Source organism: Pleurodeles waltl, chromosome 3_1, assembly GCF_031143425.1.
Source record: "Pleurodeles waltl isolate 20211129_DDA chromosome 3_1, aPleWal1.hap1.20221129, whole genome shotgun sequence".
In the NCBI taxonomy this organism is placed as follows: Eukaryota; Metazoa; Chordata; class Amphibia; order Caudata; family Salamandridae; genus Pleurodeles; species Pleurodeles waltl.
Window position 1 is genome coordinate 291,457,902 of NC_090440.1, and position 27,946 is coordinate 291,485,847.

The 27,946-nt window shown below is 44.8% G+C and overlaps 1 protein-coding gene across 1 annotated transcript in view; it reads right to left on the bottom strand.

Moving 5' to 3' along the window:
- Window positions 1–27,946, bottom strand: part of PIGB (phosphatidylinositol glycan anchor biosynthesis class B) — a 188,844-nt gene that overhangs the window by 103,668 nt on the left and 57,230 nt on the right. The window contains exon 4 of the mRNA XM_069222435.1: window positions 23,829–23,933. Coding sequence (XP_069078536.1) covers window positions 23,829–23,933 — 105 coding nt within the window. The remainder of the gene's footprint in view (window positions 1–23,828; window positions 23,934–27,946) is intronic.

Sequence of the window (27,946 nt, forward strand, 5' to 3'; positions counted from 1 at the left end):
AGGAGCTTGTGTGTAAGAAACCTTTAAGAGGACAGAGCAGTGCCTGGTGTAACAATGAACTACTTGCATTGAAATTGTCAGACAGAAGGGATGTCTAAATGCTCACAACTATTCACAATGACAGTACTTCACTCTTGACTGTTTGGGGTCAGGTAGCAGAGGTGCACAAACCAGAGTGCATTAGAGACTACAACAAGCACATGGGAGGAATAGATAAGTAGATCAAAGTTTGGAACTTTTCAATGTTGCTTGAAAGTCAAATATCTGATACAAAATGTTGGCTTATGTTGTTTTCGAAGAAAGGTCTTCAGATTTCAAGATTACTTTTGAATAGTTTCAGTCATCTGTAATAGGCAGCCAGGTTGAAGTAGAGCAATAAAGTGTTCCTAGAATCAGAGTAGTTGAGGATGTGGCTAGTCTGAAAGATTGCCAGTTTCCTTAATATAGTCCTCCAAGACACAAAAAAAAGACTTTCCTTGTTAGAGATGCAGAGTCTGTGTCAAAATAGGAGAACGAAAGGAGAGGCGTATGTACTGCCCTGCGTATCCTTCTAATCCTGGCCTTTCTGTGCCCGCATATTTGAAACTGTACCATACCACCAGGTTGTCAATTGTTTGATGTGTTTACTAATACCTGGGGTGCATTTTTTTTTTTTTTAAACAGATTTTGTTAATTTTTCAGTTAAAAAAAAGGGAAGAGAAAGGAAAAAAGAAACATCAAAATATTACATGCAATAATTGATAACATCATTTCATATAGTAGTATAAGTACCAGACATAAGTGTATAGAGTTCAGTGATAACATTATTTAAATACATATATATATATGTAAAATGTCACTTACGCAGTGTACATCTGTTTGTGGCATGTCCTGCTGCAGATTCACATGCTGCGCATATACTTCTGCCATCTAGTGTTGGGCTCGGAGTGTTACAAGTTGTTTTTCTTCGAAGAAGTGTTTTCGAGTCACAGGATCGAGTGTCTCCTCCTCTTCGGCTCCATTGCGCATGGGCATCGACTCCATGTTAGATTGTTTTCCCGCAGAGGGTAAGGTAGGAGTGATAGAGTATAAAGAAAAGAGATGTCCATGCTAATGGAATGTTTAATATAATATATATATATCTACATATGTACAAATGTTGTTAACTTAAACGATTACAGGCTGCCGGGGTAGTGGGAGAAGCATGTGAATCTGCAGCGGAACATGCCACAAACAGATGTACACTGGGTAAGTGACATTTTCCGTTCAATGGCATGTGTAGCTTCAGATAAACATGCTGTGCATAGACTACAAAACAGTTAGTCCTCCCATAAAAACTGTGGTTAGCCTGTAGGAGTTGAAGTTGTTTGAAATAATGCTCTGAGTACAGCTTGACCTACTGTGTCTTGCTGTGTTGCTGAAACATCTACACAATAGTGTTTAGTAAATGTATGTGGTGTTGACCAAGTAGCTGCTTTACATATTTCAGCCATTGGTATGTTTCCTAAAAAAAAGCCATTGTAGCACCTTTCTTCCTTGTGGAATGTGCTTTAGGAGTAACTAAGAATTGTCTTTTGGCTTTAACGTAGCATGTTTGGATGCATCTTACTATCCATCTTGCTGATCCTTGTTTTGAAATGGGGTTACCAGTATGATGCTTTTGAAAGGCTACAAACAGCTGTTTAGTTTCCCTGAATGGTTTTGTTCTATCTATATAGTACATTAGTGCTTTTTTAATATCTAATGTATGTAGAGCTCTTTCTGCCACAGAATCTGGCTGTGGGAAGAAGACTTGCAGTTCCATTGTTTGATTGATATGAAAAGGTGATACTACTTTTTGAAACAATTTGGGGTTAGTTTGTAGTACGACTTTATGCTTATGTACTTGTATGAACGGTTCTTCAATAGTGAAAGCTTGAATTTCACTGACTCTTCGCAATGATGTAATTGCGACTAGGAAGGCAACCTTCCATGTTAAGAATTGCATTTGACATGAGTGCATAGGTTCAAATGGTGGACCCATAAGTTGCGTAAGCACTATGTTTAAATTCCAAGAAGGAACTGGAGGTGTTCTGGGTGGAATGATGCATTTGAAGCCTTCCATGAAGGCTTTAATAACAGGAACTCTAAATAAAGAGCTGTGCTGTATATTTTGTAAATATGCTGAAATTGCAGTAAGATGTATTTTTATAGAAGAAAATGCTAAATTAGATTTTTGTAAATGAAGTAAATAGCCCACACTATCTTGTATTGATGCTGTAAGAGGGGCAATCTGTTTAGATTGACAATAATATACAAATATTTTCCATTTGTTAGCATAGCACTGTCTAGTAGTGGGTTTTCTTGCTTGTTTAATCACTTCCATACATTCTGATGGTAGTTGTAAATACGCAAACTCTATGATTTCAGGAGGCAAATCGCTAGATTGAGTGTGTTGGGATTTGGGTGTCTGATCTGCCCTTTGTTTTGTGTCAACAGGTCTGGTCTGTTTGGGAGTTTGGAGTGTGGTATTACGGATAGGTCAAATAATGTTGTGTACCACGGTTGACGGGCCCAGGTTGGTGCTATGAGTATAATATGGAGTGTGTTTTGACGCAAGTTGTTGACTACAAATGGAATGAGTGGGAGAGGGGGAAAAACGTAAGCAAATATCCCTAAGCAATTGATCCATAGAGCATTGCCCTTGGATAGGGCATGTGGGTGTCTGGATGCGAAGTTTTGGCATTTTGCGTTTTCGCTCGTGGCTAACAGATCTATGTTTGGTGTTCCCCATTGTTGAAAGTATTTTTGAAGTACTTGGGGGTAAATCTCCCACTTGTGTTTGTTTATGATTTCTGCTGAGAACATCTGCAAGTTGTTTGTGTATCCCTGGGATGTATTGTGCTACCAGGTGAATTTGCTTGTGTATTGCCCATTTCTAAATTTTTGAGATAGTAGGGAGAGTTGGGATGAATGTGTCCCTCCTTGCTTGTCCATTGCCAAATGTTTTGAGCTAGGAGGGAGAGTTGGGACGAATGTGTCCCTCCTTGCTTGTTGAGGTAATACATGGTGGTCATGTTGTCTGTTCTGATCAGGACATTCTTCTGAATGAGAAGAGGCTGAAAAGCTTTGAGTGCTAGGGAAACAGCTAACAACTTTAGGTGATTTGTGTGTAGCTGTTTGTGTTGGGCATCCCATTGTCCTTGGATGTTGTGATTGTTGAGGTGAGCTCCCCAGCCGATCATTGATGCATCTGTTGTAATTATGGTCTGAGGCACAGGGTCTTGAAATGGCCGCCCTTTGTTTAGGTTTGTGGAATTCCACCACTGAAGGGACATGTATGTTTGGCGGTCTATCAACACTAGATCTTGAAGATGACTGTGTGCCTGTGACCATTGTTGTGCAAGGCACTGTTGTAAGGGCTGCATGTTTAGTCTTGCAAGTGGAACAATTGCAATACATGATCCCATCACCCCAACCAGGTACAGGAATCACTCTGTAAGGAATGTCCTTAGAGGCAAGGCCTCCTCTCCACTCCTGTAGGCAGCAATCCCAGGAGCCATCCACTTATGGTGGTGCAGGTGAGTTACCCAGGCAGGGCAAGTTTAGTCATCCCATCGCGCAGGCACCCCAGGGCGGGCCACGAAGCAAGAGCTGATCGTCCTCACTGCAGCAGGCCCAGACTTCCCGCCACTCCACTCCAGTGCAGGCATGCTCCTTTTTCATTGCGTAGGTAGGATTGGCGACCAGAACCAGTTCACCGCTGATGCCGTGGGCTCGGTCAGCAGGCGGTGTACAAGATCCGGGGCCCACTCCTCATGGGGCCGCGTTTGCTTCCAAAGCTGCACAGGTTGATGCTGCAAAGCCCCAACCCCCACAGCGCTGAATGGTGTGGTAACCTGAGGAAGACAGGGGAGTCCGCTAGTGGTCCGCAGGAAGAGTCGGGCAGGAGTGGGGTTTCAGCACGCCCGGACCAATTGTGCCCTTTCAGGGCCTGTGCAGTCTTACTGTCCCCTGTCTCGCATGAAGAGTGCAGCGGCCTTCGTCCACGCCCTGAGATCACTTCTGCAGTCAGGGACACTGTGGAAGGCATGGAGTCTCCTGGGCGTGCGGCTACGGTGCATTTCTTGCAGGATTGTTGAAGGATGTTGTGGGTTCCTAGGTGCCCAACGGGAGCCTCACAAGTGCCATCTTGTGCATGCAGACATAGTTGGTTTTTCATCTTCTACCAATAGGTGGGTTATTTAAAATTTTGTCAGTTTTTACAGCAATTGTACTCCTATTCATGGGTTTATAAAACTACTTAAAAATGGAGACATATTAATGTCAGCATTGCCAGATAAGTATATTTCTTGTTTCCACCAATTTCCCATGCCATCTACTCTATATATTTTTCATTATCCTTCATGTCACCCTGTCATCGCTAAGATTAATCTATCCTTGCAATACAACCACTCTTACTGGAGTCAGCTGTTACTTCATCCTTACTCCGATCTGGCCACCAAGGGCCTGGTTAGATTGGGTCACTCTGACTCAGTATTGACTGGGTCCAATAAGGACTCGTGTGATCTCCTATATCATAATGCATGCTTAATTTGCTAATTAATAGTAATTGTGGGCCACTGAACAGACATACCAGCCAATTGAGGAGACACAGACAAAACCTTATAGAAACAACCACGACTGCCTATCAGTTCATATTCTGAACCTGCAATGTAACTGTTTTCTACTGGTTAATGCCACCTAGTCACCCCCTTACATATTACATCCAAGTGATTTGATTAGCTCTTTTTCTTCTGACCAGCTTCAGGTGAGACTTCCTTTTCATGTGCATGGCAAATCACAATTCATTTTAGATTGTAACTACAGTTCAATTTTCAGCATGCCACTTTAATTTGAGGAGGCATCCAGATTCCATCAAACAGAGATGATGGTAACTATCCACTTTCTAATATAGATCCCCTCACAAGAGCTAGGTAAGGGGCTGCAATCTATCACATGCACTCTGAGGACTAGTAACCGCTCCACAGACTCTATGGTCTCTAAACCTATCTGTTATTTTTGGTCAGTTGGTATAAATCTAAAAACTTGTCTTATTTTCTTCCTCTATTTAGACCTTTATCCTAAATAACAAATGTAAACAATGCATGCTCACCTCTTTTGCAGACTGTACTTTTGACTATTTATGAAATCTCTCTAAATCGCTTCCCCCATTTTTATATATACTAAGGAAGGATTTCTGTGATGACCATTCCTAAGCTAGTGGTACCTTAACTCAATTTTCTAACCGGTACCTATTTGAATACCCTTAAATATTCTTCATTAGCACTACTCCGTGCTCTTCTACAATTTATTCAATATTATCCTTTTTCTTGTTAAATTATACTTTCCAGCCTACTTCAACATTTCTATTTTGTAATTTATTAATCGATTATTGGTCTTTAAGGTAAAACCTGACATTAATGCCCCTGTGGCCGCATAACTAAAAATCATGTGGCGCTAAACCTTGAGATTTAATCCTAATCCTAAAAGAGTCAGCCATAACTATTTCGATCCCATCTCAATTTGTCAACTGGTCGGAGTAATTTTAAGGCGCTACAGCCAATTCACCAACAATGTGCAATTGTACAACACTCATCCAATATTACTGGCACATAAAAGACCAGCTGTGGAGAGCATCCATATTGACATTCACAACAAACTCCTTCTCAATAATAATAACCATTTTTTTGGCAAACTTTTTTTGTTTTGTTTAACAAAAATGTCAACATATGAATGCATCACACACTCGTGCCCCTTTTTTACATTAGCTCACATGTGCCACAAATTGTAGCGTCATCTACTCTCACGCATGCTGTGACACTAGTGTGACCATGGTCCATAAGTGATGTACTGGGAACTCTTCGTGAAACTCAAGATAATAGGTTTACTTGTGTATATATGTTGATTAATACTGCAGCCTTCAAAAAGCCTGAGGCATACATACTTTGACAGAGCAAAACAAGTTGTTGTGAAATTACTCCCTTAAAATGAGTTAAAACAGGGGAGATTCTTTCCTTTAAATGTGAACATTGAAACGAGCCTCAACATCAAAATACAGGGTTTGGCCTGTATCATCCACAGAATCCTCTACAAACCCAAAATTATACACCCTTGGATTTAGTTGCAAAAATAATTTTTTAAGGTTCTGTAAAAATAAATGCATATTTAATCACAATTTCTAATTCTTTATAAAATATAATAGAGACACTTAAGTCTGTAACTTTGGCTGAGAAATTGGTGGCTTGGATGCAGAAGGACATGTTGCCTGCCAAGTGAGCTCCTACCTAGGATGACCGTGTGCAGAAATTATCTGCCATCTCCAAGGGCGTTAGAGCCATCCTCTGATCATGGATGGTGAGGAGTGGCGATTAGCAGGGGCAGGCAATCTTGGGGGAAACAAAAACTCCCATAACTGGCATAGTGTTGGGTTGAACGATCGCTGGGGCCATATCTCTAGATGGCAGCTGGTAATCAGAAGCCCCTGAGAAGCACAGGGATGTGGAATTCCTGACGCCCGGGACATCTTGTTTGGGGTCAAGGGCAACAAGTTTTTATGTTTACTTTGTCCTTGGGACAAGTAGGCCCAACCCCCTGCAGCACAAACACTCTCTGCAGTTGAGGTAATGTGTTTCCAAAAGATAATGCTGTTCAAACTTGTATTTATGGTTCATTATTTGAAAGCCTTCATTATTAGGGTGCGTGCTGTAAATAAATGTTTTAAGGTCACACTTCAATACTGACGTTGGTTCCAGTACAAAAAAAGAAAAACGTGTACACACATGTTTGAAAAGTTTAGGCTAAGAGGCTAAGTATAATGCTCCCAGAATGCTCTCTGATTATATGCAAATGAAGTGTCATTTAGTAAAATGTGTTGATGCATGCTAGTATTTCCCAAAAATATTTCTAATGGAAAATCAGTGTAACCATTTTCAACACGATTATGGGAAGCATGAAAATAAACAAACACTGACAAAGCCAACTGATCTGACATATTTTGATAAGTCTTTTAGTTTCATCAATGCGTGTCTTGTTTTTACATGGCTTTTGTAACACTTTATTGTTGTGGGAGCTACCAGGCCCTCAACGTTGTAACAAACATTGGCAAAACCCCCCCAAAAAGTTTTTGAACTCTTAAAGCACACGTTGCCACCAGCGGCATAACAAAGGCCCCGCAGCCGCCCTCCAGGGGGCCCCTTCAGCACAGCACCTGCCCTGAGTGAGTCTGGAGAAGGGGCTCCTCCATGTTCTTTGCAAAGGGGCACCCTCCAGTTTCGTTACGTCACTGATTGCCACTGTAGTTCCTGACACTGAACAAAACTACTTTGAGTGGCAATATGCTCCTTGTGGAAGAGCAGAATGTGATCACTCACAGTAAAGCCAGCCGAAAGAGAGAGAAATAGAAGTTTAATAAAAACAAAATGTCTTTGTTAACACCAGACCTAATTAGGGACCAAGACCCACATGTAGGTAGCTTTTTGCATGTCGCAAACAGCGACTTTCGCTGTTTGCGACGTGCAAAAAGCACATTGCGATGCACAAACCCAGTTTTGCGATTCAGTAACCTGGTTACCGAATCACAAAACGGGTTTGCGACTCGCAGTTAGTAAGGGGTGTTCCCTTCCTAATTGCAACTCGCAGTGCAATGTAGGATTGTTTTGTGACCGCGGGCGCAAACCAATCGCAGTTTGCACCCATTTCAAATGGGTGCTAACACTTTCGCAAAAGGGAAGGGATCCCCATGGGACCCCTTCCCCATTGTGAATGTCACTGTAAACATTTTTTCAGAGCAGGCAGTGGTCCTGTGGACCACTGCCTGCTCTGAAAAAATGAAACGAAAACGTTTCATTTTTCGTTTTTGTTATGCATCTCGTTTTCCTTTAAGGAAAACGGGCTGCATTACAAAAAAAAAACAAAAAAAACTGCTTTATTGAAAAGCAGTCACAGACATGGTGGTCTGCTGTCTCCAGCAGGCCACCATTCGCGAGGGGGTCGCAAATTGCGACCCACCTCATGATTATTCATGATGTGGGCATTTGCGAAGCCCTTGCGAATCACAGGTGGTGTCAAGGACACCATCCTACATTCGGATTTGCGACTCGCAATTTGCAGGTCACAAATCTGAACCTACCTACATGTGGCCCCAAATTCCTAAAGAAAGTCACAAAAGTGCACCCATGGTATATGTCGTACCCCTATAAAATATTTGTGAACTGTATTTTAGCATGGGTAAATACGATGTGTAGATTTGCTCATGTGAAAATCTATTGAGCATTTGCAAGTTCATTTTCCCTCCAGCCACTTTCTTCCCAACCATGGAAGAAGTTCTAATTCTGCCATTGTCAGGAGTAAATGTCCAACCTTTCTTATTATGGGAAAATATTAGAGAGAAGCTGGTAAAAATCTTTAAAACATGCAGGTTAGTAGGTTTGCAGACTCAAAGGCATTCCAGCCCTGGAACTATTGCTTACTGCTTCCTCCAGCCCCATTATGCAGATCTGCAGAAAGGTGGCAAAATAAGGAAATTGCTACAGTAGGGATTGAAACTCCAAGTATTCAAGCCCTACTATGGTAGTAGCCCTGGCATAATCAGAGAGGCTATTAATTGCTGCCATAATTTGTCGCCACACCACATGGCACCAAAGGGACAAGTAGATCTTTTTACCGGACAAGTAGATTTGAGAAGCAACCTGTCCCCTGGACAAGTAGATATTTTAATAAATTCCACACCCCTGGAAGCACCAGGAGTCTGGCACTCTCAGGGAAAACTCCTGTGGTGTGCTTGCAGCAGACTGCAGGGCTGGCCGAATCCACCCTCTGACTGTGGACTCAATTCTATGTCCCAGGAAATGAGGTGGTGAGACCTGCCCAAACTGAGTGAAGTCCACAAGGATAGAATGAGGTGGGTGATCGCAGGGCCTTTCCGGCTTCTCCCAACCATGACCAGATCTGTGTATGAGGCAGTTTTCAGGGCCCATGAGCCGCTGCAATTCTATTTTTCCATTTCAAGCACTGCTTAAGAGTCAAATGCAGAAAATGTATATAGGATTTTGTGTGCAATACGTTGAATCCCCGAAGTTTGTCCCCCCAATTTGTAAGGTGGGGGTGCACACCGGGTACCCTCAGAAATCACAATCGACCATATTTTGCATTTTCAGCTTCAAAGACTGTGATGTAATCCTGCAGGCGGCATATCAACATAGTTCGATGCAATATGAAAAACGAATTATTATGGTATTCACAGCATATGCACAAAAGGTACAGGCCAGACTGAGAACGTTTGACAAAGTTACATTAAAATCTGAAAACCTAAACTGCGGTATATGATGTTATTCCCGGAGAAAGGGAGAATAAAAGGAGATGGAAAAAACAGGTTCTGTGCTTCCCCAGGGAGGACTGGATGGATGTCACCCCGTGGAAAACAAGAGACACGGGGGAGCTTTTACGTCCCAAAGTACAGCGGACCGTAATGTAATACTGGCGGCTGCAGGTGAAAAGGTGGAAGGCACCGTGCGGGAACAACACGCAGGGGCTGTTCCAAACCAGACATTCTCTGGGAAGATGGCAAAGCTGGAAGTGCTAACAAAGAGAAAAGTGACAACACTATCAGAGGCAGGACACACGCAACAACCATGCACCAGAAAAAACAACTAAGTGGCACTTCTCCAATTTGGAGAAAGGAGACAAAGCTGGTGAATACAAACAGGGTTAAAGTCAGGATTGGGAGGGCCACAGATACATCAGGCTTTGGGGACGTGGGTAGTTCCACACTCGCAGATTAAGGGAGTAGGGAGAATGAGGGAGGGAGGTTCCTCATGAATGCATGGGAGGTTCGACACTACAGGGCATATACAAGCAGAAACGCAGGGGAAGACACCTTGGGGACGTTCTGCCAAACTTGATCAGTGACTACATGGGAAGAAGTTGACCTCTAGAGACAGGGACTTAACAACTTATCCGGGGATGCCGAAGGTTTGGGAAATACACTGAAAAGAGGGGTAGTATCATATATCACTCAGGCACAACCCTGATCTCATCTGGCTGGAAGGGACCCACCTGGTGGCTGCAAGGGACTCACCTGGTGGAGAATAACTGTGGCTTCATGGGAAGAGGTCCATGTACAATTCTGGTGTACTAGGGATTCACATCATGCTCCATGGGAGTAGGCTTACTGGTCTGCAGTTCACTTTAGCTGACTGTCACTGAGACATTTATTCACCCTGGACGGTGACATACATCAGTGCAGAGGGAGTGAAATGCAGATATTGGCCTGCTGGTATTTCCCTCCTGGACTTCAATCCATGATGCTAGAACAAGTAGGTGAACGGATGGCAAGAACTCGGGACATGATCATAGTATTAGGGGGTTACTTTAACCTCACCGTGAAGGGAGTGCTAGACAGACTTCAGAGGTAACCAGCTGACAAAGGTTGGGGGATGGAGGGAGATGTTCCTGGGTTGGGGGGGAGGGCACTTGACTGTGGACTTTTGTCATGGCCCTGGGACTAGAAGATCTGAAGATGTATTAGCACCCTACAATAGACAATACTCCTATGCTTCCGGCACCACCAGCTCCATGTTTAGACTGAACTATTTTTTTGGTTCTGCAGATGGGGGGACTGGAGATTCACAACACAAGATACTTGCCTATGGGAATCTCAGGACACTCCCCATTAAGCATGTGGACAACCCAGCATGCTGCTCAGACACAAGCTGATTGGAAATCAGACCCTGTGAGCTAAGTGACTGGCACACCAGAGGGTTGACAATGGCTAACACAGTATTATATTTCAAGAAGCATGTGGGATAGGTGGGTTCAGGAGTGGCACTATGGGTAAAATACAAGGCAGTAATCGGGGATTTTTTTATTCCACACAATGGGGAAAGGAGCGAGACTTGAAGTAACAGAACTAGACACCAGGCTGAGGGTCTGGGAGGCAGTGTATTCAGCAGCTCAACTCGGAGCTAATGCACCAACTTGTGATAGCCATGGAAGAATATAGACTGACTGGTAGAAGGAGAGGGGAATGGACCATTTAGGTCCAAACAGCACAAACTGTACGTGGTTGGTAACTAGGCGAATAAATTACTAGCATGACTGACAAGACGGGAAGAAAGGCGGCGCGGTGTTCACATGGTGGTGAATGATGAGGGAATGGTGGTAGACACAGTGGAAAAAATAGCCCAGACATTTGCGCCCTATATCGCTGACATACCACTCTATGACCAGAGACTTCGCAGACCGAATCCAGGAATTTCTGGAGGACATCCTATCCCAGCACTTAGTTGGGATGATTCGAAAACGCAGAACATGGAAATTAGAAGAGAAGTGGGAGGCAAGACAAACGTCCAAAGAGTGGTAATCTCCGAGACCCAATGGATACTACCCATATTTTTTAAAAGCCTGGGAAGGCACGTGGGACAGCCACTCTCACATATACTGTATGAGGCTAGGATGGAGGGGAGTTTAACAAAGGATATCAGAACGGCATCCATTGTACGTATTCATAAAGGAGACAAGCCTGTGGACCAGTCTGCCCCCAACAGGCCAATCACACTGCTTAATACGGTTGTTAAGATCTTGGCAAAAGAGCTGGCCAACCACCTCCTGCAGGTGATTGACAAATTCATTGCACCTGACCAGTCTGCCTTTATACCTATGCGATCCACACGCCATACACTTAGAAGGTTGTTTGGGTGTCTGACAAGATGCCAAGTTCTATGAGAGCCAGTAATTCTGCTGGCCTCAGATGTTGAAAAGGATTTTGATTCAATAGACTGGAGTTATTTATTGGCAGCCTAGTATAAGATGGGGATTAGAATGGAGTTCTTATCTTGGATACATTTATTTTATACTAGTCCTGTGGCTAGAGTCAGCATCAATGGGACAACCTTGAAATAATTCAGCTTAGGGAGGGAGATGAGCCAGGGTTGCTTGCTTTATCTCCTCTGTCCTCTCTTGCACCTGAGTCCCTAGCATGCTGGGTGAGGGTAGATGCTCAGAGATGGAGATTACAGTGTGACTTGGAGTGGGAGGATGGCATATCCCTTTATGCAAATTACATGCTTCTATACTTAGCAAACCTGTTGCGTTCCATCCCTAGAGCCCTTGAGATCCTAGACACATTTGGGAAGCACTCAGGGGTGTGCACAAACTGGCATAAGTCTGTGCTTTTTCTAATCACTCATTTGCAGCCCTTGGCGGATTGGATGTGTCCTCTGCAGAGGTTTCCTGAAGAATTTAGGAGCTTATGTAACCTTGGCCACAACTGAATTCCAACAGCATAATTTCTGAAGGATCTCGGAACAGTATAGGCAAGATGTTGGGTACTGGAGGAAACTCCCCATGCCCCTAATGGTCAGAGCTGCCCCTTATAAAATGATAATGTTACCCAAGTTCCTTTATATGCTGGAGAACACGCTATATGAAGTCCCCAACAATTTCTCCCAGGAGACAGATATAGTGACATCAGACTGGGACTAGGACTAGGGCAACCCCTCTTCTCTACATTGGCAGGCTAACACACTCTTACCTTTTCAACTCTCTGTCCATCATCCTTATGTGTTGCTAAAATTGCCCTAAGTGGGAAGGATATTCCCAGATGTGGGTCCCTTGCTCACTGTGCCACTGGATTCAAGCTACCCTTGCTGAGGAAGGGTGATACCCTGAAACCGATCCTAGGATGCTTATTTCCAGTCCAGGGAGGACCTGGCTTGGCAGTTCAGGCTGGGCTGTTCCCATGGAAAACAGGGTCAAGACTGATTTGCATGTGGCTGGGTCCAAACTGGGGTGGCATGGTGAGCAAAAGAACGGTGGAATAAACCCTGATTTGTGACTGGGGGGTGAGTGTTTGAAATGTTTCAACACTCCATCCATCATACTTTCGTGTTGCCACAATGTTACCTACCCCATGGGACTGCCTGAGGCAGCAGTCATTCTGGACATGGGTGGGACGACGTACCTCAACGGTCACTGAAGAAAGCCTGGCACTTAACAACCCACCCCCTCCATTGGCCACACTGAGAATATGGGGAAAAAGAGCCGACCTTAATGCACCCTGTTGTTCTGTAATGTGGCTCTCTTGGCCACCAGGAGGGACATCGCCTGATTATGTGTGAGTGGAGAAATCCCGGGCTTGGCACTTTGGACAGCTAGAATGGACCATGTACAAAGCCTGTGAGTATCTGACAGGATGTGGGTCCATGGAGAGAAATTCAGGACCCCAGTGGGGTGTAGCCGATCTGGGGGCACAGCTGCAGTTGAATCCTGTTAGACCTAGCATCTTTGGCATAATCTCCAATGTTTTTTTTGCCTCTACTTCCTATGTTTCGACTGTGTGCTGGACTTTGTTTTTGCTGGTTTTTGTACTCTGGGCACTTTACCACTGATGACCAGTGCTAAAGTGCAAGTGCTCTCTGTGTAAAACTGTATGTGTAATTGGCTTTTCCATAATTGGCATATTTGATTTGCTAGTAAGTGTCTAGTGAAGTGCACTAGAAGTGTAAGCCAAATGCTACTAGTGGGCCTGCAGCACTTATTGTGCCACCCACATGGGTAGCTCTGTAAACATGGCTCAGACCTGCCACTGCACTGTCTGTGGGTGGAGCTTTAAACTGCTGTGTCAGCCTGACAAGTACACCCACTTGCGAGGCCCAATCCTTCTCTTTTACTACATGTAAGTCACACCTGAGGTAGGCCCAAGGCAGCCCCATGGGTAGGGTACAGTGTATTTGAAAGGTAGGACATGTCCTGTTAGTGAATCATTGCTAAATTCGGTTTCCACTATTGCAAAGCTTGTTTCTCCCATAGGTTAACATTGGGATTGCCTTGAAATAGCTTTTAAGTGTAGTTTCCCATTGGGAGCAGATGGAGATGTGGAGTTTGGGGTCTCTGAACCCACAATTCAAAAATGTGTGTCTGAGGCCAGGCCTGAGCAAGGCAGGATCTTGTGAACAACAGAGACTTTCCTTTGCAGTTTGCCTACACCAAAGGCAGAAAGGGGTATAAGTAGTAGACCCAAAAACCCCAGACTTTTAGATTACTTCTGGAACCAAGAGCTGGAGGAGGAGTACTGCCCCTTTGCCTGTGACTGTGCTTTGCTGGGTTGGCCTGCAGTTGCTGCTTCTACCTGAAAGAGGACAAAGACTGGACTTTGTGGTATATTCCTGCATGTGAGGTGTCTTCAAGGGCTTGGACTGAGCTTGCCTCCTGTTTTGAAGTCTCGGGCCACCAAAGACTTCCTCTGCCAGCAGCTGGGCTCTCTGCTGAGACTCCTACCCTGCCAAGTGGTGCCCTATTCAGTCCCTGGGCCATTGAAAGGTGAAGCTGGCAGAACCAAGGTGCCTTTCTGAAAATCGACGCATCGTTCTCTTGCGGGAGAGCAAAATGACGCATCGCCTTCCAAACCAGAGAAGAAACAATGCATGGCCTCACTTGTGTGTAAGGAATCACTGCATTGCAGAATTTTCCGATGTGCACTTGCCCGCGCGGCTTTGTTTTTTTACGCAAACCAGGTACTTTGTGTAACACCATCGCATTGATTATGTTCTATGGAGAAAGAGTCTTTATTTAAAAAATTCATAACTTTACTTGTGTATGCTGGATTTTTGTCGTTTTGGACTAGTTCAACTTAGATAAATTTTGTAGTGTTTTCACTGCATTACTGTGTGTGTGTTGTCACAAATACTTCACAAACTGCCTCTGAGATAAGCCTGACTGCTTGTGCCAAGTTACCAAGGGGGTGAGCAGGGCCTAGGTGTGTATCTCCATTGCACTGACTAGAGTGAGGGTTCCTGTTTGGACAGAGTGCAAACTGACTACCAACCAGAGACCCTATTTCTAACAGATCCCATCTCTGGGACCAGTTAAAAGGAAGCTTGTTGTGCTTCAAAGCCTCAGTTGTATGTTAATACTGAACAATAATTGTACGCTGCAAAATTGTTGAAATGGATAAAGCTGATGGAAACAAATCGCAATAAAACGTAAAAAAAAGCTTTGGTTGAATTTTGTTCTAAATTCAGCCCTTTATTTCAGTCAATTTACACCATAATAGCACATATTCAAACGTAGATAAAATTAATTACAAATATATAGAAACAATAAAAAAGTGCAATGTGCAGAGTGAAATTACAATATACAACTAGCAAAGAGAGACTAAAGACAATTACTATCAGGTGGACTCACATAACAAATGCCTGTCAACAAAAACTTCAAATATGGGGTTCACTATATTCACAGTGGTGTTCGGAGCCACCTCTTAAATCATCAAGTCAGCAAAAGGCTCAATAATATCAGGAAAATCCCCATTAAACAGTCATTTAGAATTCAATTCAATGTGCATAATATATACCAGAAATATGCAAATTAACAGGCTGCTTGAGTTGATTCCTTTTAAGGAGAACATAATTTCGTACTAAACGGAGAAGAGGACCTTCACACACCCTAGGACACGTAATGGTGGCTAAATAAAAATAGGCTTAAAAACAGCACTAAATATGGACCAAGGCAAAATTAAATGCTTACTACCAAAACGTTCGCCAGCTCTTAAAGCCTTCACCAAAAGTCATAATATAAAACTTTTTTCCTTAGGATCCAGGCAGAGAGCAAATATTTCCTCAAACCAAATACAACTAGCCTACTATATCAGATCAGAAGCCAGGAGGCAGTGATATACCTAACTTCTAGACTCAGACATAAGGGGCGGATCCATTTGTGTCTTGGTCTAATGTAACAAGGACAAAAAATACAAAATGCTCAATATGTTTAATTATGCTGGTACAACTTTAGCAGAAGGGGGTAGCTCCCTGATTGGTGCTCCACTTAGTGGTAAATGCATTTAGGGGTAAGGTCCACATCTGAATTTAATATAAAGGGTTTTAGCAGAAGGTGGAAAGATTTCATCTAAAATACTTCAAGCTTGGGGTTGATTTGTGGTTCAAAAACTGATTGGTACGACTCCCAGTATTAGCCGATTGATGCCTTTGTTCTACAATGAAACCCCAACAGGTATTTTTAAAGTACTTTTCATAGCATTTCTAATGGATAATGGATCATGGCGTAATGTGTGAAGCCCCATTCTGATGAACCAACTTTTCTCGTAGGAGAACCACTTTACTTTTATGTTAGTGTCCAGACCCAAGACCTCTTGCAATTCAACTATATAAAATGTCCAGTTTGTGGTGGAACAACAGCCTCACCCAATAGAGGAGAGGCATCAGTGCAGCTAAATGATCAATACTTTTAAGACCAGTGCCAAGGATCAGGTGCAGGTTTGGAGAGCTGTGAGGAAGTCTAAATAAGGTTTTTAGAAAAATGAACTCCTCTGTTGCCAAACAGCTCACATTAGTGGAATCCCAGCATTCTGCTCCATACGGAGCAGCCAGTTGGACCTTAGCTTTATACACTTGGAGAGCCAGGGAAACTGCTTTGCACTGGGTAGACATCTGCCTTTTTTAAGATTGCTACGGTTCTATGATGTACAAAAAGGCTGCTTTTCTGTATCTGGGGGCACTATGATAAAGAGTTAGACACCCTCAGAGCTAGATAGCCAAATGTCTGTACAATGAAGGAGGTACAAGGAAGGAGGTTCCCAAACTGGGTTTGGCCTTTCCAGTTTTGTGAAGGTTACTGACCATATAGTTAGTTTACTGGATATTTATATCCAGCCCTTTAATGTTACAAAAGTCTTGTAACTTGTTTAAAAGGTTTTAAAGACCAAAAGCTCTTCTAGAAAAATGAACTATCATCCAATAAGAGGAGTGCTGGAACCTTATTACCCCTCAATTTCGGAGAATCATTAGTGCAACAATTAAGTTGCTTGATAAAATAAAGTAGGGACCAAAACACAGCCCTGGGGAACACCTCTATGAATTGGTATTGAACTAGTAAAGTTCCCCGACCTGCTCCACCAACCCTGAGCATAACTGGACTGGTGGAGCCTAAGTATAATGTCTAAAATATGAGAGGGCGTACCCTTTGATCTAAGGACTTCTCATAAAGTGTTTCTGGTGACTAAATCAAATACAGACCTTAGATCGACAAAGGCCACATACAAGTGTTCATTCAACAGAGTAATGTATTTCCAAGAGATAAGTGAGAATCACAAAATTAGATGAATAGTGCTGTGTTTGGAGCGAAACCCTGTCTAAAAAGGATTTGGGCATCATCCATCCTTCCCTGGAGCTTGTCCAGGACATGCTTACAAAAATGTTTTTGTAGTTTGTCAAGAAAGCTTATTGGTCGATAGTTCCCAGGGTCACCCTGTCAACCCTTTTTTATAAACTGGTATGATGTGGGTTCCAGACCAAAAAGCAGGTAGATCTGCTCCACTTAGTATCTTATTGGATATTGATACAGGAGGCCCAAATATCAATCTCAGATCTGTATAGGTTGCTTAGGATGCTGTTGGGACCTGGGGCCTTCTCCAGATGGAAAACCTCAATGGCCTTCCTAGTATCAAGTAAGAAGAAAACAATTTGGTCTGCCGCAGGGATTTCTATTAGTGTCATCCCTGGTGTACCACCTTCTAAATGAGAAGCATCACAATCAATATCAGAATATAAATCATAGAAATGATTGCAACAAAGTTTAGGCTGAAGAAAATGTTATGTCAATGTGCTATCGGCTAAACTGCCATGGGCTATTTGACAAACTGCAATATTATTTCTATTCTGAGCAGCATCTAGCAGGTCCTATCTATTGGCCTCATCCCAATCACATTTTTTGATGACCAGATAATACTAGTAGGAGGACATTCAATGGCTGAGATAAGATGGAATTTGGACTGAAGGAAGTCCTTGAAAAACAATGAAGTTACTTTATGTCCTCGCTTAGGGGCATACTGGAACTAGAGACCTTTTATGGAGGCAAACAATTTAGTGTGACAATCAGTTATTGATATATTCTGGGGAGTCTTCAAAAGAAGCCAAAATGGTAGGAAAAAAAAGGTCATAAATATTGGCCAGTAAAGCAGGGTTCCCTGAGATACTTGGCCATTTTATTTCTCTTCTATTGTTGGAAATAATCAGCTTTCTTGAGGTGCACTGATTCAAGATGGGCAGATCTTGAAAGATTTCAGTAATTAACGATAAATCTAAAGCATTATGAACACTATCCCAATTTGGGATGATCTTGAAATCAACGAACTTCCCACAGATCCTAATTTTCAAGATATAATAGTAGATTCTGCTTTTCAGGTTGCCCCTTCTAAATGTAAAAGCTAGGTCCCTGTCTTATTATAGACCTCCCATTACATGCCCATAATCCACGAGACAGGGTTAAAAATGCTAATTGTAAGGCAACTGTATGCCAGATTGTTATTAGAAACAGCCTCTAGAGCAGGTACCCCCGCAATCTCTTCCTCCCACTGAGTTAGATCTGATATACATTTGAGGGATTCATAGGTGGTATTAAAATTGCCAGCAAGGATTATAAAGGAAGAGTTATTTAGAGAGAAAAGATAGTCAACAAAGATATAACACATTAAAAATACGGACACAGAGCCCACTGGAGGTCTTGATATTAAGATCTAAAATATCAAGAGATGGAATATTAATTTTTTCGACATGGCATTGTAAGGAGATTTTTAACCAGGTAATCAGCCTGTTCGAAGGACAGACAGAGCTCAATGATATGGTATCTATACTGTAGGTAGCATAACCAGGTCTATGTAACTGGGTCAAAGGCCAAGATTCCTGGATTAAACCGATGTGATAAGTATCCATAAAAGTATGCCAGGCAGGACCAACTAATTTGTGCCGTAAACCAGCAACAATTCAAGAGATGATGCAGGTACCAGGCTTGGAAATATGTTTGTTTTCTATATGATTTTGAGAAAGTGAAACTGGGTCAGATTATTGGGAGATGGTAAAATTATTCGCTTTGTTTATAGGGTCCTTGTTCAAATTACTGGACAATGCATCAGGACAGAAGAATGGATCCTTTCTATGGGATCTGTGAGACCTGTTAGGTACCCAGGTGAAGGTAGTCAATCAACTTCTATTAATGGGCTACCAGAGTTAGGTCAGGAGGACGAAGTACCTTTTAACACTGCCAAATGGTTCACAGGAAGGGATGTCCTGGTCAACTGGGATGGACTTAGGCTAAATAGCAATATATCTGAACTGGATGAAGGAGCCATTCAAAGGGAATAAGCCGGCATCCAAGCTCACCAAACCTTCAGCTAATTTTTAATCTATAAATTCTACTTTTATGAAATGTAGGGGATTTGAAGTTCTGGCAAAGCGCTGGGGCGAAAATAATATTGGAGCGACTAAGGAAGAGACAGCCCCTCCGATGCCTGGGCCAGTGAATTACTTTACTAATCAAAGATTCAGTATCCTCCCGTCCCTGCCCCCTATATTTTGGGACATTAGCCATGAATATTGTGCTGTCCTTTCTATTGCGCAAGGTGGAATTGACAAAAGAAGAGTCCCAGCAATACCCTTTTCATTGTTCGAAGAGAGATCGCCCACGTAAGAAATGTTCATATATGTGATTGGTATTGCATGTCCATCACAAGGCCTAGAAGTCAAGGACAGGCTTTTCAAGGATGGTCCCCTGACACGAGCATTGGGGGGTTGTGTCCCAATAGGCACTGTAGGAAAGTAGCCTCTTTCTAGCATGGTTGCTCCCACTCTTGGCCTGTTTGTCGGTGTGTTTGACTGTGTCTACTGGGATCCTGCTAACCAGGACCCCAGTAGTTATGCTCTCTCCCTTTAAATGTGGTTGCTGGATACTGTTCACACAGTATTCCACTCATAATTGGCATACTGGTGCTCCCTTATAAGTTCCTAGTATATGGTACCTAGGTACCCAGGGCGTTAGGGTTCCAGGCGATCACTATGGGCTGCAGCATATCTTTTGCCACCCATAGGGATCCCATGCAAAGGGCTCTGCAGGACTGCCATATAAGCCTGCATGAAAAGGTGCATGCACTCTTTCACTGCCATTTACACTGCACCAGGTCACTTATAAGTCACCCCTATAGCAGGCCTTCCAGCCCTGAAGGCAGGGTGCAGAGTATCTGTGTGTGAGGGCACCCCCGCATTAGCAGAGGTGCCCCCACAACCATTTTCCCGGAACATTTGAGTGCGGGACGCCATTTTACTTGTGCACTGGACATAGGTCACTACCTATGTCCAGCTCCACAATGGTAACTCTGAATATGGCCATGTTTGGTATCAAACATGTAGCAATCATTCCCCCATGCTTTTGCAAGCATTGGTTGTATGATTCCATGCACTCTGGGGGCTCCTGCTGCAACCTCTCAGACAGGTTTATGCCCTCCTGTTGCTTGAGCTGCTCAAGCCCAGGAAGGCAGAACAAAGGATTTCCTTTGGGAGAGGGGTGTTACACCCTCTCCCTTTGGAAATAGGGCCTCCCCATCCCACTGGAAATGCTTTGAAGGGCACATTTGGTGCTCTCCTTGCATAATCCAGTCTACACCAGTTCAGGGACCACCCAGTCCCTGCTCTGGTGCGAAACTGGACAAAGGAAAGGGGAGTAACCACTCCCCTGTCCATCACCACCTCAGAGCTCCTTCAGAGGGTCCTTGGGTTTTGCCATCTTGGATTCCAAGTTGGCAGGGAACTCTGGGAGCATCTGAGTGGCCAGTGCCAGCAGGTGACGTCAGAGCCCTCCCCTGATAGGTGCTTACCCGTTTAGCTGGCCAATTCCTCATTCAGGGGTTTTTAGCGTCTCTCTCTTGGGTGGTTCTTCAGAGTTGGATTGCAAGACTCTAGCAGGAATCCTCTGCATCCTTTACTTCACCTTCTTACCGAAGAAACTGCATCTGGACCCTCCAGGAACTCTACAAACTGCAACAAGCAGCAAAGACGACTTCTGCAACATTGTATCTTCAGCTCCAGCAATCAACTGCAACTGTTTCCAGGTCCTGTATCATCCTGCACCAGAAGAACGAAGGAATCTCCTTTGGAGTGAAAGAGTCACACCCCTGCTTCAGCAGGCACCCCTCTGCAGCGACGACCGGTGGCTTGGGTCCCCTCTACTGACGAAGTGCATGAATCCAGCACCACAGTTGGTGGACTGAAGTGGTACAGACGGTTTTGAAGTCCTACTGTCCAAATTTAGTGGAGGTAAGATCTTGCAAGACAGTAACCCATGCACTGCATGTTTTGCAGTTGCCAAAGCTTGTTGGCACCCTTCCACAAAGTTCTTCGTGCAGCTCCGGCCCCCAGCACTTCTTTCTGTGATGCACAGCTTCCTGCATGTTTCTCCGACCGCGTGAGACCCTTTGTTGTAGTGGTGCGTGGGCCTCATTTTGTACCTTCTTTGTCCCCGTGCTGTGGGACTCCTGTGCATGCTGCCTGGTTTTCTGAGGGCTCTCTGAGTTGCTGGCCTGGTTTCTAGTGGGACATTATCTGCACCAACCAGGAAGCCACATCTGTCTTCTTGGGTGCAGTACTTACTGTTGTTCTTCACCAGCGGTTCTTCTTTTGTACCTTCATCCGGGTTAGCAGGGACTCCTTTTCTTCCTGGACTCTTCTGTGCTTCTTGGACTTGGTCACCTTCTTCCACAGGTCTTCAGGTCCAAGAATCCATTGCTGGTGTCTTGCAGGCTCTTCTGGTTCTTGCATAATCTTCTTTCTCGTGTTCTTGTGTGTTTGTGTGATTTACTCCTGCTTTCCTGGGCTCTGGGGTGGGTTCTATTACTTACCTTTGGTGTTTTCTAATACTCCCAGCGCCCCTCTACAAACTACACTTGCCTAGGTAGGAAACTGACTTTCGCATTCCACTTTCTTAGTATATGGTTTGTGTTCCCCCAGGCCCATTTCTAACTATTGTGATTTTCACTGTATGCACTGTTTTCGAACTGTTTTTACAGCTATTTCTGCATACTAGTGTATATAATTTGTGTATTACTTACCTCCTAAGGAAGTATAGTCTCTATGGTATTTTTGACATTTGTGTCACCAAAATAAAGTACCTTTATTTTTGTAACACTGAGTATTTTCTTTCAAGTGTATGAGTACTGTGTTACTACAGTGGTATTGCATGAGCTTTGCATGTCTCCTAGTTAGACCCTGGCTGCTCATCCACACTATCCCTAGAGAGCCTGGCTTCTAGACACTGACTGCATTTCACTAATAAGAGATAACTGGACCTTTATAAAGGTGTAAGTACCTTAGTTACCCACTAGAAACCAGGCCAGCCTCCTACAGGCACGTAACCCACCAATCTTGGATCAAGTGTGTTTCAGTGGGGGGGGTGGGGAGAACAAGCTCAGGAAATGGTCTGTCAGAGAGGCCAGGTTTCTTGGAAACTAGTGGGGTCAAGATGTCAGTCATGGAATGGGGTTCGACTTGAGTTCAGGGGGCACAATTGAACACCCCTAGGAGATTGTCCTTAGCTATCTGGTCAACTTGGAGACCCTGGATTTCAAATGCCCAATTGCCTGCCTGGGATGATCAGAAACAGAAAAAGAAATGACTATTTGATTGGGACAAATCTTTATGGGCAGGTTCGAGAAAGGGGAACAGAGAATACTTAGGGATTGTTTATCTCGTGGTCTTCAAAGTTCGCTAACCATGTATATCTATTGCTGCAGGGTAGCAGAATATTAGCGACCTCATTTTCCTTAAGGAGGGCGGTTGGTTTATTGTCATCAGAAGAGTTGGGGGTGGGAAGCTTAGTAGTGATAGTTGTGGTGGGTAAAATCCGTTTCTCAGTATTACTAAAGAAGTGAGTGATCTCGGTTGCAGCACATGAGCCCTTCTGTTTTATCTCCTTGATTAGGGAGTCAATTTCCTTTGATGTACAATTCTCTGCCGAGTGACAGATGTTTTTTGACCTTATGAGGCCCATGCTCGACCTCATCTACCTTTTTCTTCCCCATGCTGGATAAATCCGGGAACTTCTATCCCCTAAACAATAACACTATAAAGTATGCAAGTGAATTCTTGATGTAACAATTGAAAAAAAATAGGGATAAAAATCAATATGTAGGATAAAAAAAAGGAAAGGAAGGATAAGGGGCAGGGAAAAACGAACAGACACCTGAAACAATAACATGAGATACCAATGAGAGGGCACAAACCATCAATTAGAACAAATGCCGTCCAGACCCACTAGAATTGCACAGACCTTACTCTGTAACCAGAAAAGTGCCCCAACGCAAGACTTCCAGGAGAGTTAAAAAATAACGCGAATGAATAGTAGTTTAAAAGGGAAAAGGAGGGATACCTGGATGATAAAAGGACAAAGGATACAGGACTTGGGGCCAAGAGTGGTGGCCCAGCCCATCCTCTTCTGGCCGCACATGAGCCTGCTCTATCGCCCGGGCAAGTCCTGCGCACTGGGATGAGGGTAGGCTCTCAATAGTGTTGTGAGCCTTTGCTCGACTCCACTCAGCTCCCAGTTTGCAGGGCAGTGTGGGCAATGAAGTCACCTGCCAGATGGCGTTCAGATGGCATTTGTTCTAAACATATTTTGAAATTATAATTAAGGCATTTTGCAGTCCAAGACAGTGTCAGCATCCCACACCATGGTTTTCCTGAAAATTGAATGAGGACTCTGAATCTGAATACTTAGCTCGAGCATAACATTGTAAAACTGAGCATTCATCCAAAGAGAAGGCAGCAACATTTAGTTTGTGGTCAAAAGTGCACCTTTGAATACAGAATCGTAGTGCCTACAGCACATAGAGGAAAACAACGGGTACAACTGTAGGGAATGTTAGGAAGCATTAAGTAATTAATTAGAAACTCAAACTTCTTTTCTGAGGCGACAATATATGTATTTTTCCAATAATGTTTTGTTTGTCCAAAAGGTATGGTATATGCCCCCCAGACAGGGCTCAGTGACACACTTACCACCCACTTTGCCACTTCTGCATTTTCTAGTTGCTTTAGTAGTGAGTACATCTTTACATCTGCTACAGCTGAAAGACTAGCTTGTACCAGTCGAGGTATCCAAATCTACACATGAAAAATAGACAGGTTGTGTTTAATGCCGTTGTACGGATTTACCACAAACAAGTACGTAACATTTTCATAAAAATCACAGAGTTTGTTTCACTTAGGGCAAGACAACTGTCTTTCTTCAAGTGTATTAATGAGCCGAAAAGAATGCAAAATGCCACCTTTTTTTAAAGACGTACACTTAAAAATATGTTCTTGGAGCCTAGCAAATACTGTAAAAAAAATTGTAAAACAAGCAACACAAACTATTAGGAAAACTCACTTCACAAGTAACAATGAAGTTTTACAAACTGTTATGTGATGGGATTGGTGATAACACACTTAGGGCCAGATGTAGCAAAATCAGTTTTTGCGACTTGCAAATTGCGAGTCTAACCGACTCGCAATTTGCAAGTCGCAAAAACGGATGCAGAATGGCGTCTCAGACACTTTCTGCGACTCGATATGGGGTCGCAAAGACCCACCTCATCAATATTCATGAGGTGGGTCGCATTTTGTGACCCTATAGCGAGTCCCTGCACTCACAGGGATGGTGGCCTGCTGCAGTCAGCAGACCTCCATGTCTGTGACTGCTTTTTAAATAAAGCATTTTTTTTTTTTTTCATTTTGCAGCCAGTTTACCTTAAAGGAAAATGAGTTGCAAAATGAAAACGATACCAAAACCATTTGGTTTCCTTTTTCAGAGACGGCAGTGGTCCATAGGACCACTGCCTGCTCTGAAAAAATATTTTTCTGATGGATACAACTACCTGTGGATTCCTCACCTCATGAATACTCCCATGGCGCCAGCATTCTACGGAAATCTTCTTACTAGTCTCTGCACGTCGACGAGGACGTCACTGTCTCGCACGCGACGCCGTCTGACGTCATACAGGCAATAAGAGGTCCTCGACGACGTGCGGACGTCAGTTCCCTTTTTTCCGTGCATTCGAAACGGTTATCTTCGAGGGAGCAACTGTTACTCTTGCGGTTACAGTGTATATCTTGCTGCGTACTCCTTCTCTGTGGAAATAATGTCGCAGAGAAAGTCTGGATTTAAGCCTTGTCGTGAGTGTGGAGGCAAGATGTCGGTGACGGATCCTCATTCCGATTGCCTTTGGTGTTTGAGCTCCGACCACGACGTCTCGACTTGTGATTCGTGTCAGCACATGAATCCGAAGGCCATTAAAGAACGCGAGGCGAAGCTGTTTATGGCCAAGTCAAAGGAGAAGCATCACAAGAAAAAGTCTTCTCCAAGACATCGGCGTCATCGAGACTCCCGGCGCCGTAGAGAATCTCGGCGTCATTCAAGGGAGGCTCGTTCCAGGTCTCCGGATCGGCGCCGGAGGACATGGGAGGTCAGCCCCACGGTGACGCCGCATCCTTCGACGCCGTTGCTCTCTCCGACGTCTCCAACTTCGCCTGGACAGGCGTCGGTGATTGAGGTATTGGAGCCTCAGGTGTTTTCTCCGGCGCAGACGCCGAGGCCGGCGTCGGGGTCGCCTCCGAGTCAGGCACCCCAGTATCCGGCTTTTCCCACCCCTGGAGCCGATAGTTCCGCATTCTTGAATGCGATGTATGCCATCTTCCAACAGATGGCTCCAGGGGGTGCTCCGGCTGGGCCTTTGGCCTTTTCTTTGGGTGATCCTGCGCCTCTTCGGCCGGCACCCTTTATGCCCTTTCTCCCGTTTGGGAACGTGGGCTCGGCGCCAGTGTCGGCGCCGGTGGCCGCTCCGATGGCTTCGGAGGGATTGGCCCCAGGGATTTCCATCCCGTCGACGTCGAGATTTCGGCCTGTGACTCCGGTGGGTCCATCCGTTTCATCTGCTCTTCAGTCGGCGCCGAAGTTACCTGTGGCGCCGGATGCGGCGTCGGTGGCTTCGGAAGATCGGCGCCGATCTCCGACTTCGGCGGAGGTGTTGTCGACTCCGCGGATTGAGCAACGACTGCATTCAAGGAGGCGTGCTCTCCGGGTACTAGAGGAGCAGGAGTACCAACGAGCCCTAGAGGAAGGAGAGCTAGAGGACTCGGGTGATGGGCTGCGTGGACTGGAGTCGGCCAGTGGGCTGGACACTTCCCCTGAGTGGGACCTTTCGTCCCCGGGGGAATATACCGAGGAAGCTGCTTCCTTTCATACAGTGGTACGGAAGGCAGCTAGTTTTTTGGACCTGCCTTTGCCGGTGGTGGAGGCGAAACAAAACCTTTTGACAGAGGTGTTGCATCCGGCCTCAGCCGCGGCGGAGCCTCTATTACCTTTTAATGACGCTCTGCTGGATCCGGTTTTAGAGGTGTGGAAGAAGCCGGCATCTTCCCCAGCAGTTCACAGAGCCGTGGCCAGGAGGTATCGGACGGCTCCAACTGATCCTGGTTTCCTATCTAGGCACCCTACGCCGGAGAGCTTGGTTGTGCAGGCCTCCTGTTCGTCCAAATCAGCGCCTGGTTCTTTCCCGACGGTGCCTGGGGACAGAGACTCAAAAAAGCTAGAGGCGCAGTCGAAGAAGATTTTTTCGTCCTGCAGTCTGGCGTTAAAAGCCACTAATGCGACCTGTATCCTGGGGAGGTATATTCATGCTCTGATGGATGACATCTCCTCTTCGTTTACAGAGCTTCCCCAGGGTCTTTTGGATCTTGTCTCTGATGCCCAGGCTGCTGCGACCCAAATTATCCAGACGGGACTGGATACCACCGACTCGGTAGCCAGAGCAATGGGCACAACTGTGGTGGAAAGGAGACAGGCCTGGCTACGTAACTCGGGCTTTTCGGCAGATGTACAGTCCACATTGTTGGATCTCCCGTTTGATGGGGACAAACTGTTTGGGGCTAAGGCTGATTCGGCCTTGGAACGTTTTAAGGAGAGCAGGGCCACGGCTAAGTCGTTGGGACTCCAAGCTCCTTCTTCCACGGCCTCTTCCAGATTCTTCAGGAGGTTTCGTGGATTTGGGCGTGGCTCTTCCTCCTCTTCCTTTCGGGGAAGATATCAGCAACCTGCCTCTTCCCACCCCTATAGATCTTTTAGGGGGAGGGGTAGGGTCCGCACCAGGGGAGCCTCTCAGCAGCACTCTGCCTCTTCCTCATCCTCTGGCGGGGTGCAGCAGGGGAAGCAGCCTTAGGCTTCCACCATTTCCCACTCACTCCTCTCCTGTAGGGGGAAGATTACAGCATTTTCTCACCAAATGGGAGACTGTTACGTCGGACACTTGGGTTCTCAGTGTTGTGGGAAAAGGCTACACCCTTCCCTTTCGGGAGTTTCCGCCCCTCATCCCGCCCCGCCCTTCGTATTGTTCACAAGAACACCTCCTGTTGCTAGAACAGGAGGTGGAAGTCCTCCTTTTAAAGGGCGCGGTGGAGTTGGTCCCGGAGCAGGAAAGGGGTCAAGGAGTTTACTCAAGGTATTTCCTAATTCCCAAGAAGGATGGTCGTTTGAGACCAATTCTGGACCTGAGGATCTTGAATTGGTTCCTCAAGCAGGAAAAGTTCAAGATGCTGACCCTAGCACAGGTGCTTTTGGCGTTGAACATGGAAGACTGGATGGTGTCTGTCGACTTGCAGGATGCTTACTTTCATATCCCGATACTCAAGTCACACAGGAAGTATCTCCGGTTTGTGGTGGGATCGCAACACTACCAGTTTGCGGTCCTTCCGTTTGGTCTTACTTCAGCACCTCGAGTCTTCACGAAGGTGATGTCGGTGGTTGCGGCAGAGCTCAGAAGGAAGGGGATAGCAGTATTCCCTTACTTGGACGATTGGTTGATCAAAGCCAAGTCCCCGGAGCTTGTGTTGCGTCATCTGCAGTCAACAACCCAGTTGTTGTTCGACCTGGGCTTTTCGGTGAACGAGCCCAAATCTCACCTGGAGCCCTCTCAGCGCCTCCTGTTCATAGGGGCAGTACTGGATACGACATTGGGTCGGGCCTTTCCTCCGCCTCAGCGGATTCAAGATATTCAGGATTTGGTTCCAATGTTTCGAAACGGAGCGGTAGTTCCAGTCCTCAAGGTTCTTCGTCTGCTCGGTCTTTTTGCCTCCTGCATTCT